Source organism: Clarias gariepinus, chromosome 28, assembly GCF_024256425.1.
Source record: "Clarias gariepinus isolate MV-2021 ecotype Netherlands chromosome 28, CGAR_prim_01v2, whole genome shotgun sequence".
NCBI classification, from domain to species: domain Eukaryota; kingdom Metazoa; phylum Chordata; class Actinopteri; order Siluriformes; family Clariidae; genus Clarias; species Clarias gariepinus.
In genome coordinates, this window is record NC_071127.1 from 6,723,772 (window position 1) to 6,743,139 (window position 19,368).

At 36.4% G+C, this 19,368-nt stretch overlaps 1 protein-coding gene across 1 annotated transcript in view; it reads right to left on the reverse strand.

Annotated features, from left to right (window-relative positions):
• LOC128515602 (uncharacterized) overlaps positions 1-19,258 on the reverse strand; it is a 31,377-nt gene extending 12,119 nt beyond the window's left edge. The window contains exons 1-14 of the mRNA XM_053489687.1: positions 19,108-19,258; positions 18,868-19,023; positions 5,485-5,659; positions 5,180-5,377; positions 4,758-4,853; positions 4,494-4,627; positions 4,355-4,399; positions 4,220-4,262; positions 3,821-3,979; positions 3,443-3,582; positions 2,650-2,712; positions 1,613-1,740; positions 1,039-1,144; positions 858-932 (exon numbers count right to left, since the gene is read on the reverse strand). Of these exons, the coding sequence (XP_053345662.1) occupies positions 858-932; positions 1,039-1,144; positions 1,613-1,740; positions 2,650-2,712; positions 3,443-3,582; positions 3,821-3,979; positions 4,220-4,262; positions 4,355-4,399; positions 4,494-4,627; positions 4,758-4,853; positions 5,180-5,377; positions 5,485-5,659; positions 18,868-19,023 (1,518 nt within the window). The 5' untranslated portion in view covers positions 19,108-19,258. The remainder of the gene's footprint in view (positions 1-857; positions 933-1,038; positions 1,145-1,612; positions 1,741-2,649; positions 2,713-3,442; positions 3,583-3,820; positions 3,980-4,219; positions 4,263-4,354; positions 4,400-4,493; positions 4,628-4,757; positions 4,854-5,179; positions 5,378-5,484; positions 5,660-18,867; positions 19,024-19,107) is intronic.
• Positions 19,259-19,368: the final 110 nt, after the last annotated feature.

Consider the following 19,368-nt stretch of genomic DNA (forward strand, 5'->3'; position numbering starts at 1 on the left):
CTCAAACTAAAAATAAAGTGTATAAAAATAGTTTAACAATAACATTTAATTTTAAATAAACATACACTACCAAAAAGTTTCAAAAGTTTGGGGTGACTTTCTAACTCCATGATGGTTCCTGATTATTATTTCTTTCTACATTGTAAAGGAATGCTGAAGGCGTCCAAGAAATGCATTAATCTCCTTTGAACAGTTAATGGTGAGATGTTTCTGCTACTTCTGCTCTGTAAAGACTTCATAACGCCTCTAATCTGAGGTGCTGTTAATTGGTCATTTTTCAGGCTGATAACTCTAAATGAACTTCTGGTCTGCGGCAGAGGTAGGTTTTGGTCTTGTCCTCCTGGGACGACCTTCATGAGACCCAGTTTCATTATGGTGCTTGACGGATTTTGCAAATGCACTTGACAATACTGTTCTTGCAAGAACTATTACAGAAAGGCTGACCTCTGTGTCTTGAAATAACAACTAACTGTTGTTTTTCTTGTTGTTATGTAATTACCTCATTCCATATGTGTTATTTTATAGTTTTGAAATCCCCAGTATTGTTGTAGAATGTAGAAAATAAATCACTAAACAAAAACAAAGAAATTTGCAAGTGATCTATAACTTACACGGTAGGTGTATGTTCTGTTTGGAAGATTCATCCACACAGAAGGTAATTGCCCCATGGGTAAATGAATATAGTAATATACTGTAGTTGAATTCAGATGGGTTGGCACCTTATCCAGTGTACAGTGTATTGCTATTACTTACTACTACAGTAGATTAGCATTTCCTTTTGTATCAATAATGTATCTATCTCTCTATCTATCTATCTGTTATAGTAAAATGTGAAAGTTGAGCATAGTGATTCCTACCATTTCAGTAGGGTCATCAGTAAACACACACTCTGTATCTGCTTTATACAAGCGCAGCAGCAAATGTTCACAACGCTGATGAAGGGAAAAACACAAATTATCAGTAATTTAACTGTGCCTTTTTGATGTGTGAGTGAGTAAGTAAGTGAATGAATGAATGAATGAATGAATGAATGAATACCAGGATGTTTCCATGAACAGGAATGCTCAAAGCACCTTCCCTACTCATGTGAATCCACAATCTCTGGTTAGATTTTAAATCACAGAACGTACACATCCACTCTTCCCTGCAAGAACACACACACACACATCACCAAAATATTTTCAGTTTCTTTAACTGATTTACTGAATTCATAAACTGTTATATGTCATGTTATTGTTGTGATCATGGGATACAACAATAGTCTCATCCATAGACAATATTTCACTGTAACAACATACGATGATGTAACAGGGTCACGAAAACAGTCCATACTGTTAGTTATCACATAAAAAATTGCAAGCCATCTTCTCTCATCATATGCTGTAAACACATAGCTGTTACGGTCTCTGGCTTTCTGTCAGGTATAACATTAATTCAACTGCTGCATCTGACCAATCAAACATCTGAAATAATCAAACCCCAGATCATAACACTGCTCCACATGCCCTAGAACAGTAGGCACTAAGCATGATGGGTGCATCACTTCATCTGCCTCCCTTCCTACCGTGATGCACCCATCACTCTGGAACAGGGGAAATCTGGGATTTCTCACCCAAGTTTGTCGTCCTGTAGAGTTGGTACGTGGCAGTGTCGGTGAAAAGCTCGTGGACACCCATCACAGCAGACCAGTTTGTTCTCCTTGTTACAAATGTAGCAAACATCATCATTATCCTGGTCCCGCTGATTCAAAAAATAAAAGGCATTGAGTCAATACATGTTTATACAATACATACACTATATTGCCAAAAGTATTCACTCGCCTGCCTTCACATGTATATGAACATCCAATTCTTAATCCACAGTGTTTAATATGATGTTGGCCCCACCCCCTTTGCAGCTATAACAGCTTCAACTCTTTTGGCAGAGCTTTTCATAAGGTTTAGGAGTGTGTTTATGGGAATTTGTGATTATTCTTCCAGAAGCGTATTTGTGAGGTCAGACACTGATGTTGGACAAGAAGGCCTGGCTCACAGTCTCCATTCTAATTCATCCTAAAGGTGTTCTATTAGGTTGAGGTCAGGACTCTGGGCAGCCCAGTCAAGTTCTTCCACACCAAACTCACTCATCCATGTATTTATGTCCCTTGCGTGCGCCGGTGCGCAGTCATGTTGGAACTTTTATGGGGTTGTTTTTCAGTAGTTTGGCTCAGCCACTTACTTCCGGGGAAAGGAACTTCTAATGCTTCAGCATATCTTCAGCAAGTCTTTTTGGACAATTTCATGCTCCCAACCTTGTGGAAACAGTTTGGGGACGGCCCCTTCCTGTTCCAGCATGGCTTGATTGGCCTGTTGAGTCCTGACCTTAATGTTTGGGATGAATTAGAGCGGAGACTGTGAGCCAGGCCTTCTCGTTCAACATCAGTGTCTTACAAAACTATTCACCCCCACATGAAAAAATTGTCAGGTAATGCCATAATCTGGACTTGATTACACTGGGATTTTTACTGCTTCAATTTATTTAATATGTCTTACAATATTCGTATGAATACTATTTTGTGAGTAAACTATAAAGCAGATATTTGGAAATAAGATGTTTACGAAGGTGATGAGTCTAATGATATCAAAACTGCATCAAAAATTAAAGACCCACATGATCCTTGGGACAGCATTGAAGACAAGGACATGACCGAGCATGAACAATCAGGATCTCCTTCTGCAAACAAAACATATGCAAGAATATACAATACACTTTTCTATATAAAAAAGAAATCTGTATTTAATGTCTGAATTCAACATAGAGTACAGTGGACCCTCGGCATACAAATTCCCCAGCTTACAAATTTGAAAATTTTCAGGAGCATGATGATTAAAAAACACTGTCCTGTGATACTGTCCCAATGGTAAGCAATCCAATTTTGATGTTTTGTGAAGATTCACTGTCTTATTCAGCACTCTGAAAAAATGCCACCCGTCATATGTGTATAAACAACAAGGTAGCCTCGTAGTTTATGTAGCTGTTTATGTTAGCAAGAACGATATCAAAAGAAACAGTGCCACTTTTGGTTTTGTTTTAAAGCAGCCGGTGCAAAGACGAATCATAAATTAAGGTTAAATGAGGTTTAATGTCTATTTATTTCATATTTTACTTCATTTACAAATTTTTTCTAAATATTTGAATAGTTTTTATATGCAAAAATATGATTATAGTATTGGAAATTGGTAATGCTGGTAACATTTTTAAGTGACTGAAATGGATTATATGCATTTACATAATTTCCTATAGGGTAATGTGTTTTGCAATACAAAATTTCACCTTAAGAACTCACCCCCGAAAAATATTAAATTCGTATGCCGAGGTGCCATTCTTTTAGGATGAAACCATACAGTGACTTATATACTGTATAACATGATCAGGCTGCATTTATAAATATTATCTTTCATACCTTCACCAGGTAGTTAAGTGTTTTGCCATGACACAGTATGTCTTTCTTCCAGTTTCCATCTTTCAGAGTTAACTCTTGCCTTACAAAAGCCTCTGGGGTGAACCAGCGCTCCTTTGTGCGGATGCTCTTACTGCGTGACCCTGAAGAACAAACACACATGTCTGGAAACACTCTATTCTTACATTTTGTCATACAATCCTGTTATGCAGTATTTCATCATGTCATTAAATACACTTATTTAGCACTCCATTTCTATCATGTTGAGGACATACTGCAGTCATTACGCATGCTGTAACTCACATTCTGCAGTTTTTAGAGGTTTATTCTGCATGAGGATGATGTGTACTGTTTCCAGGAGATGATTCCTACAGTACTTACCTGCAAACCTGTTTTTATATAAAAACCCACTGACAGAGCCACAGCTGACTGGTAAAACAGCGGCTTCAAATTTTGACAAGTCCCCTTGATCGGTGTCTTCTTCCTCTTCTTCTATGTCTTGAAGATCTTCACTTGATTCATCTGTCTCTACACTGGATACTGATTCCATCAGATAGCAGTGGAGCAACAAATAGACAAAACACAGCAATAAAAAGAAAAAAAATATTTACAAGAAGTTAAATGTATCAAGAATTTCCATTTTTAAAATTTTTCTATATGTTACACTTTGAAACTTTCTACAGTGGTATTTTTTGCTATACTGTAGTAAAATCAAGGGGTTTCTACATGTGAACAATGAAAAAAAAACATATAAATAAGGGCTAATAAATGTACACTAACAAGGACTGGAGCATTCCTCACGGCTTGAAGGAAAGATCCCTCTCTGCGATAAAAGAAAGTAATTTTATAGTTGAAAGCATGACAACAACTGTAAATCAAGATATAACTATAAAAAAAAAGAAATAGGCACAGTACTTTCTGACCACAGGATCTGTGATCTGGACACCTCAAAACTCCATCCTTAAAAAAAAAGACAAAAAGTGCAGCCTTTTAGTGTACAATGTTTTACCCTAGTTAATATCTTTATATTCTTATGTTTTAAGCATAGATTTACCTTTATCAGACTCTGCAGTGGAGTTTTATGCCAGAAGATACTGAGTTTCCAGTTCTTGTTACTTCCCCTTCCTGAAAATTTCTCAAATTCATTTGTAGTAAACCAGCAATCCCGCCACTGAATACACTTCTCCCCTAGAGGAACAAACCTTTCTTTTAAACTCCAATTAAAAACAAATAACAAAAGGGGAAATTTAATGTCATACTACTCATTAGTGATAATTCTGTATGAGAATGATGATTACATGGCTTTGTTTGTACTGACCTTTGGCAAGCTTGTCTGGATACAGTGTTCCTTTCATATCTCCACAGCTAACTGGAAGTGTTTTTCTCTTTAAGCATCGTTTTCCAGAATGTCCCACTAGAGCACCATACATAACCAATTTAATTTAGCAATACAATTTTATTTAAATTGCTAAAAAATATATATATTTCAATTGCTGTCCATTTAAAAAAAAAAAATAAAACTCCACTGTTTGTGCGATATGCTGTAAGTATCCATGACAAAGCTAGTGCTTTCTCTTTACATTATATAATTAAACAGACTGCAATCTTAACTCAGTGTCTATCCTTCAGATTGATGAACATTAAATTATTTATTTTAAATGAAGCTCCAGTTATTGCCTCTGCAATGCGATTTAAGAAACTCTAAACCATAAATTGAACATCACATTTCCACTAACTCACTGTTTGTAGGCCTCATGGCTGGTTTCTTCTTCCTGGACACAGAGGAACAGACAGTTTCCTCCTCATCTGTTTCTTTAGCACTTTCCCTTCTCTTTGTTGCACTCTTCTTTTGCGCTTGCTTCTTTACCTCTCTATCAGCTTGCTTTCTCCTGCTTGTTTTCTCTGCATTTGGGAGACTTTCATGAATTTTGAGGGTATCTAAAAAAACAGAAGTACTTTAAGATAGAGCTCAGAAAAAAAGAAACTTTAACAGATATTAAAAAAATAGATACGATTGAAATACTGTTGGATCAAGAGTGACTGACCATCGAGGAGGCTTTTTTGGAGCGAATGTAGAACAGGATATTTCTGCAGAATGTGATCTTGAAACACACAGCTCCAAAAGTCTTTCATACACTGTCCTTGCTTATTCTCCACCCAGTCCAAAATCTGATACACACCTTTCTGCTTTCTCTCCTTACCTTTCATATTCATTACCTTCTATAGAGAGAAAAGGAGAAAGAGAGAGAGAGAGAGAGAGAGAGAGAGAGAGAACACACTCAGGAAATATTTACTTCAGAAAAAAATGGCACACTTTCATAAAAACGTACACAGTGGTACAAATAATGTTCCTTGAAGAACCGTTTTGTACCTTTTTGATAAATGTACCCTTAATAACACGGAAAAGACTTCTGATGACATAATCTTTTAATGTACAACTGAATTGAAGAAACTGAACTGTTCTAACATGTAAGGTACAGAATGTTCTGGACAGTGGGAGGAGTTTGGCAGTTCCTCAGAACAACACTGAAAATCTGAGGAGTTATTCACTGAAAATCACTGAGGAGTTATTAAGTTATTAAGAGAGTTAAGTCTTATATAATCCTTATTCTGATCATATAAAACTGATATTATTTTATTTTTCCTTGTTTTGGCTAGCTTTGTTCAGCTTACATGACATTGTCTTTCAATGTCACTTACATAGTTTAGAGTAGCATGTAGATATCACTGCTTATTATGCCAAAAAATGCCTCATGTAGCTTAGCACAAACATTTGTTAGCTCCCAGTGGCTAAGATAATTCGTTATGTGGATTACAATGTTTAAGTATAAGTCATTGTATGACATTACAAAAGCTTGTGTTGTCTTTATGCATGGTCATTGATGATGATGATGATGATGATGAAAATTATATACATTTGTTTATTTAATTGTGTTATCATGCTCGTGTTGTTTTTTTCTTTTTTTATAAACAGTTGTGACAGTGAAAATGATCACCTGGCAACCAAGCAGACAAGATACAAATGTGGCCATTAAATAATGTGTGTTTTTTCCCGCGAAATGTCGCAATCAGGAAAATTCTAAATTTAAACAAAGGATTGTTCTTCACTGTGTGTATATGTGCTTCATATTCAATTGAGTTTTATTTGTATAGCGCTTTTAACAATTGTCATTGTCGCAAAGCAGCTTTTTCACAATCAAAAGAATTATTTAAGATTGTATGGAATGTGAATGTGTATGAATCAAAATGGTCAGATAGTCCCTGGTGATCAAGCCGAGGGCGACAGTGGCAAGGAAAAACTTCCTGAGATGGTAATAGGAAGAAACCTTGAGAGAAACCAGACTCAACAGGGAACCCATCCTCATCTGGGTGGAACAGAGAGCAGTAAATGATCTGCATTTATACTGAATGCTTCATATCATTTTCATGATGATAAAATGAGATGCCCAAATTTATGCTTTAAAATTTCAAATAAGTTTCTTATATAGTTTTTGTAATGTCTTAACAGGGACCAAACAATGAAAGACATGGCCATGCCTCGGTTTAAATGGTCTTGAAATGAATTTTATTTCCTGATAGTAGGCTAACTGATAGCGTTAACTATGCAAATGTCCTGATTTGTAAATATGCCAACATATCTTGGTTAAAATGTTAAAATGTGTCGACATTGTATATATAAACTACTGTAATCCCTCTTCTCACCTTTCATGTAGGTGTGAAGTTATTAAACCGGTTTCACGGATGGCGGAATTGGCAGAATTAACAAGACTGAGCAGACGTCTCTGCCTAAAATGTATTTTGCCAGCAAAACAAAGAAAAAATAGAAATCAAAGGTTTAATGGTACCAATTAAATCAAACTTGAACTTAATACTTTGTGTGTAATTCACAAATTTACTGATTATATTTAGATTTTGTAAAATACCGACAACGGTTTGCTTTCTAGACCTTTCATCTGCATCACAATGAACTGAAGTAATATTTCAATGAAATATATTTAGCGTATATGGATTTGGGATGGATCTCTTGTATTTTTAAAAAGAAAGGACACACAATAAGTATCTGTATAGATCTGTGACTGCATACAACCATCACATGGACTGACCTCGAGTGACAGAAATGTTGCCACTGCACTAAGGGATTTATTTTACCTTATTTAGCTTTTCATCCAATGATGTAAGGCATTTGCACACATTTTAGTTTATTTAAAGCAAGTAATAACCATATTATTAAGTATATTGTGCATGTAGCGTTTACTATCCACTGCCCATGATGACCTTTAGCTGGGGATAGCAACGGCTGGGATTTGCCGAAGTTACTGCATTCGTTTAACAGTTTTCCAGATATTTACAGTATAGTCACCGGGTTTGTGCTTTCATTTAATTTTTGCTCTAAAAGAATGTTGGGTAAATGCAATGGTGTTTTGTGAAAAGTAGGTTTTTGGAGTTGTATTATGAACAGTTTTTGAAAAGTTATATTGTAGATTGAAATTTTTATTTTATATACTGTACAATTTTAGTGTGATTGTATTTTGTGAAAGGTTTTTCAGCTAATAGGAGTGTTTTATTTAATTTAAATATTTGTTTATTGTAAACCTAAAAGAGGTATTTTTACAGAATATTTACCAAGGCAGTGTTCAAACATATGCATTTGATACATTTTTATAGTCACTGATAATGAATTGATTGAATGTCTTATTGAATAGAAAAATGATTTTCATAGTTCCAAAAGGAACACATCAGACACTATTAAGGTACAAAAGGGCTTGTTACTGGGGTGGTACCTTCAAGGACAAGATTTGTACCTTAAATTAAGGTACAATAATGTACCAGCAAGTTTATAAAGCAAAAGGTACATTTTGGTTGCCCATGGTACAAATGATCTCCATAGTTTATACCATACTTGATGGTAAAAACAGAATCGATAGAAATTTGTTCCTCCATATTAAGGTACAGTTCTGTGCCCTTCAAATGTCACCCAGTGACAGTGACAATGACTTGTTCCTTCCTTTCTTTACATTAACCAGATAAAAAATCTTCTGCTGTAGCGTTATTGCACAACTTAAATGAACAGAAGCACTGGCACTGAACCCTTCTGTCATAGGTGTCAACAAACTAATAAATTATAAAAAGTGAAAAGTTGAGGCACGTAGGTGAATGGAGTAAGCCCGGTCACATGCACTAGTGCAAAGTGTTCATTTCGCGCGCTCAGGCGCATTGCTTTCAGTTTCATTTCAGTGTTCTTATGTTACCAGTAACACCCAGTAATAAACACTAACCAACTAGTGACTGTTAAACTGGACACAACAAATACACACAGGTGTGCTTTAACAAGTCAAGTCAATCAATTCCCTCCTCAAATCTAGGAATGTTGTAAGGTTTCTCACCTGGTAGAGATCCTCACGGACCAATTTGTAGTCTCGGATCTGATTCAGGAACATGTGTGGTTGCTCCATACAAGAGATCCGCGTCTTATTGAAGCGTAAAAACTCTTTCATCTGATCTTCAGTTAGAAAATTCAATTGATCCATTTTGCTACTGTTTATACATTAAATAACATTAGTATTAAATACACATCATAGTATAGTAGTGCACTAAAGCGCAGCAAATAAATACAGCACAAGATCTACAACTAGAACCAAAAAATCCAAACCTGTTAACCGTAACGATAATAGTTTCCAGACTCTACTTTCGTGATCCTGGATAGAACTCGCTCTGAGAGAGAGGGCGAGAGAGAAAGAGAGAGAGAGAGAGAGAGAGATGTAATGTGCGTAAGAGGAAATTCATCCCCTCGAAGGTACAGTAAAACGCGCGTAATTTGGGCAGCCACACATTGTGCAGTGATGTTCAGAAAAGCAGCAAATGAAAGATTACAAACTGCAAACCTGAAGATGAAAGTAAATAGCTGTATTCATAAAATGAATTAACATTTTAGTTCATGAACACCATAAATAATAATAATAAAAAAATAGACTGGTAAATGTTTATATGATTTGTTATAGTAGAATAAAGTGAGATGCAGTTTAAAATAAAACATACTAACATAAAATTTCTTTCTCTGGTCTACTTTTTTTTTTTATTTCTCATCTAATATTAGATGAGAAATCAAATTATTATATCTATAGGTGCAGGTGTAAGGCGGCATGGTGGTGTAGTGGTTAGCATTGCAGAGTCCGGGTTCGAGTGCGCATTTGCATGTTCTCCCTGTGCTTGGTGGGTTTCCTCCGGGTACTCCGGTTTCCTCCCACAGTCCAAAGACATGCAGGTTAGGCTGATTGGTGTTCCCAAATTGCGAATTATGAATGAATGTGTGAGCGTGTGTGCCCTGCGATGGATTGGCACCCTGTCCAGGGTGTACTGTACCCTGCCTCGTGCCCTAAGCCTCCAGGGATCGGCTCCAGGCCCCTCTGAATACAGGATAAAGCGGCATAGAAGATGAGTGAGTGAGTGAGTGAGGTGCAGGTGTTTGCTTACATTGAGCTAGTAGTAGCTTATTTTAAAGTACAGTAGATTATTTAAACCTGGCACATAACAGTTCATAACATTACTTTTACTCAACATTTTGATTTCTTTTATTGTGCAGGTTAAAACTTCAAGCGAATACCTACAGTGAGTACTGCAAAAGTTAGATAAGAGTTTGATGCATGTGCAGTACGCTTTCAAAACTTGCGATTTTTAATCTGGCACAAAACTGCCCATAACTTCACTGCTACTAAACAGTTTTATTTCATTTATGGATGGGTTTCATACATCCAATCCTTTCACCTTGACTCATCTTCGTGCTTGTGGATGTTACTCAGATCTTTCTCAGTTGTTTTTTATCTCATTTTCGCGACAGAAACATACCTATAACCACTCCCTGTGGTTTCCTTTAGCTGACAGAGTTTCCTGTTGAGTTTCCATGGCTACTGTTGTTGTTTTTTTCTTTAAAGACTGGCTTTCTATACTTTCTAAACTTTCTTTAAGCTGGTGGTATTTCAATTATACATGTTATGCATTGCTAAAATCATTATTTATCCATGTGTATAGGTTCTGTATTAACCCTTCATAAGGATATTGGCTCATTAATAATCCAAATTAATTGGATTTCAGGTGATGTCTCAAGGTAATTTAAGGTCTTCTGTGCTTAAGGGAATGGTTCTTTTTTTGCCTCCACTCTTGTTACTAGTTTGAATATGCAAATTGTGAAAAATATCTCTTCAGGCTCTTTGGTATTAGCTTTCACTGCTACAGTTATGACGTGCAGCTATATTTGTCAGTAAAGCCAAATAATAAACATTACTTTAATGTGTAAATGACATTAGACATTAGATGCTAATTAGCTTCATCTTTTTAATGATGCACAATTTCATCTCAGAAATATTGCAAAAGACAAAAAATATGATGTTAATATACAATGCAGATTTTCTTTTACCTCTATGTTTGACTACAGACTGGATATTCCAGTAGGTGCAGGAACATGCCGTTTGTCCAGAGTGCAAGAGCGAGAGTCCAGAAGACTTGATCACTTCCCTATTATCACTTATCATTTATGATCTAATTTGATCTGCTTTGACCAAAGGTGCAGACTTTTTTATTACTATTAGTATTTGCTCTGTCTGCATGGCTTTCTCTCTCTCTCTCTTTCTCTCTCTCTCTATCATTGTTTGAATGTTAATAAAAACATTCTACTTTTGTTTAAAAAAGTAAACAAAAGAGAATCAATGAGGACACCACACATAGATAACCTAAATATTTTTCTGAATGATCTCACCTGATGTGCCTTCAGATTCCACTGAGTAAGTTTGTTTATGCCCTGGTCTTGACCACCATTCAGTGGGAAACCTTAAGTAGGACGACATAATGGTTTAGTGGTTAGCACTTGCACTTCCTGGATTCGATTCCCGCATCGAATCTGTGTGCATGGAGTTTGTATTTTTCTCCCCATGCTTGGTGGGTTTCATCTGGGTAATCCAGTTTCCTCTCACAGTCCAAAGACATGCAAATTAGGCTAATTGGCGTTTCCAAATTGCCTGTAGTGTGAATGTTGACTAGAGGTCCAACCACAATCGTACAAATGGGGATAAATACAATTGTCACCATTGGCCTCCACAGTCCCTAGTTGGAGTACAAGGGTTCCAAGATGGATGGATTAATGAAAACCTCAAGTAGGTATTTTAGATTTAGAGCTTATAACACTAATTACAGGAACAAAAGACTTTGAGGCGTCAAGATCATTCAGTACACTTGTGGAAAAGCAGTGTCCATCAATACCACAATGTTAGTGTTTTTACAGCAGACCATCCATACATACATTTGACTTGGTACCGGTTTCTCTACACAAGTAAAGGGAAGAAGAGTTAAAAATATATGGACTTATTAAAAAGTCTCCCAAAACATCATCTTAAATTTATAAAGAGTTAATACTGACATTCTTGTTAAACCCGTTAAAATAAAACTGAAAGTCATTGACATCTTGATTTTGTCATTTTAAATTTATTGTGGTTGTATACAAAGGGAAATGTGCATCAGTATCAAGTGGTTACATTAATTGATCTGAGCTTTATGGAAGTAAACACAGAAACAAATAGAGAGTATATGTGTGTTGCTATCTGTCTTGCTATGTATTTATGTATAACAACACAAACAAAAACATTTTTGGTTTATACAGTAATAATTATTTTAAAAACTATTAATTTAGCATTAGCTACAAAATTCTGATTCTGTAGTTAATGCTGAATTGACAGTTTTTTAAATATTTATTATAAACATGCAAACCAGGGTAAAAATGCTACTTAATCTTAAAGATAGACTGGAACTCCCTCTCAAACATCTTCTTTAGTTTAGCTGCCATTAGGCCAAAGTCATTGTCCTGCAGACAAAAACATATACACAGATTAGGTTGGAAACATTGAAACATGTTTTACTAAACAGCAACCATATTCTTTTTGTTTTAAAAGAAGACTTTTACAAAAAAAAAACCATGTTATGCTCCTATAACAAAAAAGAAAAAATATTTGTTCTGAAATTGTGGTAATAAATACAAAAAGTGATAATTACCAATCAGTTGTAACATTAACACCACATAACATTAACCTTTGAACGTTGATTATCCTATACTGTATATACCAGTAAACTGGCGTCATGCATACCCAAGGCTCACCCATGCCCAATGGAAACGAAGGCCAGCCAGTCTGGTCTGAACCCACAGAAAAGCCAATGCAGCAGAGCTCATTAAAAAGACCCAATGCTTGCTCAATGCTGATTATAAAGCCATGTCTGAACCATCGAGGCCACACCACCCAGACATCACAGCACACCCTCTGAGAGCTTTATACCTGTATTCACTTATTTAAAAAGGTGTATATTTAATCTAGATTAGTGTCTTACACTGTTCAAAGCTTGGCAGTTGCTGAAAATTAGTTGGATGTCATTCACAAACTCTCCAACTGTTTTATAGATATTTTCCTGCAGCCTGGACTTCACTTTATTCAGCCACATAGCCTTTGCAGACTCACTGTTCCATTCAGCATCCTGCACAGGGGCACAGTTTAGCAAAAGTTAGGTAATGCAGTGTCGTACATGTCATGGCATTTTGTATACTGAAGAAAAACAGACAGATGTGACAACATCCAACAAATAACACCCGGTCTTCAAAAGCAGAAGTAATAATAACTATACAGTGTGTATTTAGCATATCCTATGCAAAGTGAAATGAATATTGAGTAAATCATAAAACCTGGGTTAAAATTTGAGTGGGACATATAATAACAAGAAATACTTACTGTGGTGGAAGGGTTGTCAGTAAACACATGCAGGTTATCTTCCTTATACAAATACAGCAGCAGGTACTGACAGTGCTAATAAAGGAAAAACACTAATGATCAGAACCTTAGCTCTGTGTGTGTGTGTGTGTGTGTGTGTGTGTGTGTGTAGGTGGGTAGGTGTGTGTGTGTGTGTGTGAGTGTGTGTGTGTGTGTGTGTGTGTGTGTGTGTGTGTGTGTGTGTGTGTGTGTGTGTAGGTGGGTAGGTGTGTAGGTGTGGGTATGTGTGTGAGTGTGTGAGTGTGTGTGTGTGTGTGTGTGTGTGTGTGTGTGTGTGTGTGTGAGTGTGTGTGTGTGTGTGTGTGTGTGTGTGTAGGTGGGTAGGTGTGTAGGTGTGGGTATGTGTGAATTGCATCTACTGTATATACCATAATTTTGTCAGAAACAGGACAGTCCAAAACGTCTTCCCTTTTCAGTGGAATCTGTGCTACCTGGTTAGTCTTTGCCACACAGAAAGTGCACACCCAACTGTTCCTGCACACACACACACACACACACACACACACACACATTTGACATGTAGTAGTTACATTATTACATTTGACAGTAGTTAACATTCTTCCCTAGGCTACCTGTACACACAATGACATCATGATCATTCTGGTGGGGTTTGTTGGCTGAAATCTCTTCAAGCTTTCAATGGATTATGTATTACAGAGTATTGCAGCTCTTAATCAGCAGAAAAAAGGTAAATCACTTTACCATTTATGTAGTATAGACCTATAATGTTTGGGGTGATGAGCGAATGATGTTTTTTTTTTATTGTTTTTGTTTTTTGTTTTTTTAACACCTCAAATCAGCTGTCAAGTCTGGTGGTGGTGGTGGTAATGATGAGGAATTCTGGGAAACTTGTATTACAATATTTCTTCAATTCTATTGAATTAATTCTGGTTAGATATTCGAACTTAATTGTTTAAGATGGTTAACTGGTTCGATGAAATGTTTCTTTATGTGCTTAAAGCTTTTGATCATGATATTATTTTTTAACAAAACTAAGAAGAAACATTTTTCTCTAACTTTGAGGTTAGGTTAGAATTCCCATCTTTTTCAGTTAATTATCCACCTTCCGTGGTATGATTGGTTACAAGAAGTTGAGTTATGTCAACTGGACTTGTTTAGTAGAAACGTATCACTACTGAAGTCGTCCAGTTAACATGACTCAACTTTCAAATAAATTCACCTGGATGACTGAGAATCTTCATAGACATTGGTTACAAGAGTTCAGTCTGATCTGTGATTGATGAGATTGTTTACTACATATGAAACAGTGAGCCAATCAGTGTCCTTCCTCAGCCAGAGACCCAGTGGATGAAAATAAAAATTGATGGGAAAGAGTTGTTTATTCTCACTGTTTACCGATCAGGAATGGAAGCAAAATTTGAAACTCAAGTCACGTATCGTTAACACACAAGCAGCGCAAGCATGCACATAAACAATATATTATTCTGAAAAGAGAAGAGTGTTTCAATCAGATTGAGTGTTTATATAGCTAGTATTTACATATTAAACTGATTAAAAGGCTTACACCACCCCTCTCCTTCCTATTTAAAATTCATTCCAGTTAAGCCATTCTGTGCCAGACTGAAGATGATCTTTTAGAGATAATCTTGGAAATACTACCGGTATGTTGTGACCATTTCTTGTATACTTTAACTCTTTGCAGGGTTTCCTGACTAACCACTTTTCATCACTTTTCCCCTGTCTTTTTCTGTTCTTTTTTAACATTGATTTTAATGCACTTTTTACCTCTTGTGTCCTTTTTTTCTGTTTTTGTCCTTTTTATTGTTTGTTAAAGTTGACATTCTATTACTCTTTTACTCACCGAGCTGTTTGGTCCTGTACTACTGGTAAATGGCATTCACGGTGAAAAGCTTTTCGACATTGCCTGCAGTTAATCAGGACTCCTTCTTCTTCTTCATTACAAATGCAGCATGCATCAACTTTAACCTGATCCAGCTGGTACAGAAAATGAAAAACATTGATGCATTATATAATTATACTATATAGTGAATTATTATGGTGATGATGATTAAATCCATTTCCATTTAATCCGTTTCCACTCGGACAATAACCATTGATGCCCAATAATATGGCATTGACTTGACTCATACACTATATGATCAAGAATACGTAGTCATCTGACTATCATATCCATGTGCTTGTTTAAAATCCCATTCCTGATTTATTCCCTTTATGCTGGTGTAGTAAGCTCCATTTCCTTGCAACTTAAGATAGCATAGAACTTCTGAAGCAGGTTGGAGCCTCTTAGAGGACTATATATATATATATATATATATATATATATATATATATATATATATACAGCTTCTCCAAAACACCCCAAAGTGACTCAATAATATTTAGATCTGATGACTGTACAGGCCATGGGAGATGTTCAACTTCACTTTCATGTTCATCAAAACACTCTGTCACCAGTGTTGCTGTGTGTATTGGTGCATTATCATCCTGATACATGGTACCGCCTTCAGGATACAATGTTTGAACCATTGGGTGCACATGGTCCTTCAGAATAGTTTGATAGTCCTTGGCAATGACGTGCCCATCTAGCACAAGTATTGGGCCTAAGGAATGCCATGATATTGTAGCCCAAACCATCACTGATTCACCCCTATGCTTTACTCATGCAAGTAGAGCATTCGCTGGGCATGCAACAGTCTTCAACGCTTCTTTGGGGCTTTTCCACACCGTAAGTCTCCCAGATGTGGGAAAGACAGTGAAGGTGTACTCATTAGAGAACAATACATGTTTCTCATTATCAACAGCCCAAGATTTTGGCTGCTGGCACCATTGAAACTGACTTTGGCCTTGGCATGAGTGACCAAAGGGTTGGCTATAGCAGCCCGGCCATGTACATTTACCCCGTGGAGCTCAGGAACAGTTTTGGTGGAAACAGGAGAGTTTAGATGCACATCTAATTCTGCAGTGAGTTGGTCAGCTGTGGTTTTATGTTTTTGGATACAATCCGGGTTAGCAACCGGACATCCATTCCTCAGACAGCTTCTTCTTGCGTCCACAGTTACTCCTGTTGGCTTTGGTTCGTTCTTGTTGGTGGTGTGCTGACATTACCCTGGATACCGTGGCTCTTGATACATCACAAAGACTTGCTGTCTTGGTCACAAATGTGCCAGCGAGATGCACACCAACAATTTGTCCTCTTTTGAACAGTGATATGTCACCCATAATGTTGTGTGCATTCAATTATTTTAAGCAAAACTGTACACATTATTCTTAGACTTTCTGACTGAAATCAGTGTATAGAATCTTGGGCGATGAGTCTTGCTGGTGTTTTTTTTTTTTTTTTTTAGTGTTTGTGGAATCCCAATCACTGACTCCCAATCACTGCTGCATTTGGGACCAGTTGCAAAGGTAACAAAATTTTGAAGGCATCACTCATTTTATTGACTCTATTCCTCTCCTAATTAAATCTTTACACTCTGCTCTTTAATAATTATACATTATAAAATACACTAGTACTGTAGTTTGTTTAAGATTTATTTCAGACTCACCGGATTGTTAAAATATGGTGTACTTAAGGACTCATGGTGGGAATCTGTGAACTTCGCTATAAAGTGAAAGAGAAAATAACTGATTATACAGCAGAATGGCCATTAGTTTGCAGTTCATCATCAGCAACTAAAAATTACAAACAAGCATGTGATGATGGGACCAATTAGAATGAGAAAATATACCTTTTTCATCTAATAACTGTGCTTGTCTATTATACCATTGAACTTTATCCATCATGTCTGTATCATGTCCTCTTTCCACCCTGCTTTCCAAACAGTCCTGCCTATACATAATGTGTCTTATGTCTCCGTGTAACAATTTATCCTTTATCTGCCACATTTAACCTACATTTTTTAAAACAAGGAAAACTTACACCAGTGATGTGACTCTTTAGTAGAGATAACGTAATTAGATGACAATATTACTCTTGTTTACTCAGTTGTCTGTTTTAGAAAAGTGTAGCTCAGCTCTAACATGGTAACTCTTAATGGTTGTTTATAATTGGATCCTCATTATCATCCACATTCTTAAAATAATGGTTGATTTATTTAAGCATCTCAGGCTATACCCTGCTCATTCATTATGTGCTCTGAGCTGTCTTTGCGCATGAACCTTTATGGAGTTCTGTGAGTGTCACTGCATGCAAATGGCATTGCAGATGAGGTGATATATCTTCAGGAACCTAAGCAAGTCCAGTTGTTGCTGAAACAATGAGCTAGAGGAATGTCAAAAATTTCTCAAAGACTGATGAGATAATAGTTATTACAGGGTGCAATGTAACAAACTACATGTAGGCTACTGTATTATCTTAACAGAACTTGAGTGCATAATATTTGCACAGGAGGGAAAGATTTAAGTCATTGTCATCTTAAAGACAGACATTGGTGAAACAAAAACCCCCAGTGACATCAGGGTGTCAATGACTTGATGACTTAATAGAGTTCCAAAATGAAACCTTAAATCCAGAAACTTAAATCCATTTGCCACTGAAACAGCACCTTTGGGATGACTATGTCCTGCATGACGGAGAATCTTCAAAAACCTCCAGCTTATTTATTATTTATTTAAATCATGCTCTGTGTTCAATTAATGATCAAATTGTGATAGTTATAATATGAATAAATAAATAACCAACAAATTTGCATCCATACTTAACACTTTGTCATAGACTTACAGAATGTAGCAAGTTTCTTCTGGCTGGAGGCTGAAGAACCTTCTCCTTCTTCTCCTGACTCATCAGTGATATTCTTTCTTTTTGTTCCTTTTGCATTTTGACCTGTTTCATAATTCTCGCTTCCTGTCAGGATCTCAGCATTAAACAGGTTTTCTGGAGTAAAGACAGATCCTTAAACGAGAGACACCAAGACTTCAATATAAAAACGGCGCAAAACAAGACCTGCTTAAGCATAAATGAGTTGTATAATCGTATAATTCAGGAATTACAAACAAAGACAAAAAAATGGAGTGACTGACCATCCAGAAGGCTAGTTTGGAGTGTGCGCAGAACAGGGTATTTATTCAGGATGTGATCCTGAAAAACACATCCCCAAAAGGTCTTCACACACTGGCCACCTTGCGTTTCGATCCAGTTCAAAATTTCATACACCCCACCTTGCCGTCTTTCCCTATTTCTCATTTTTGTTACTTTCTGCAGAAAGTGAAAGAGAGAGGAAGAGAGAGATTTTTTAGCTACTTTTTTTTGTTATATTGTGACTTATTTCAGTTCGCAATACACATGTCATATTTGTCAAACCAGTAAAGCATGTGCAATTAAGATCATTATTATTGTTGTTGTTGTTAATAATAATAATAATAATAATAATAATTTCAAATATTTTTATACTGCATGACAAAAAATTTGCAGAATTTATGGGCAACATTTAAATATTTTAATCATGAAAGATGTAAAACATAGCAAGTTATTATTATTATTATTGTTTTATAATTATTGTTAATTAACAATAACAAATGATTAAACACTGCTTAACCACTCTGGGAACATTCACAGCCCTCAGCCTGGGTGTAAATCAATCCAGTTCACTTCCTTATCTAAAGGAAGGAAACACCTGCTCAAATGTCGGATTGTTCCTGTAGTCTTGCCTTGTACACCTCCTCCTCTACCAGTCCGTGGTCTCGGAGCTGATTGAGGAAAGTGTTCGGTTCATCCATGCAGGAGATCTGCGTCTTGTTTACGCGAAAGAAACGAATCACCTCCTCTTCCGACTTCAAACCCAGGACAAATGTGACGCTGTTCATCTTTCATGAAAAAACAAACCTGTTTACAATTAGTCATTACATCTACAAGAATGAATTTAATTAAACAAAAAAATATATCTTTACCTCAATTTGTTCAGGTATTTATTTTTACGATTTCGGTTTGTTGTTGTTGTTGTTGTTGGTGTTTAATCCCCGTCGGGCCCCGATGGCGGAGACTGGAGATGAGCTGCAGACGGAAAAAAAAAAAAAAAAAAGAGTTGCGCAACTACTGCGTTTCTATTCAACGTAAACGAAAGTTAACCCGTGAAGAGCCGAAGCCTGTAGCCATGTTTAATTTTGGCAGGCACACCTTATTTTGCTATGATTAAAACGAATAAAAACAAT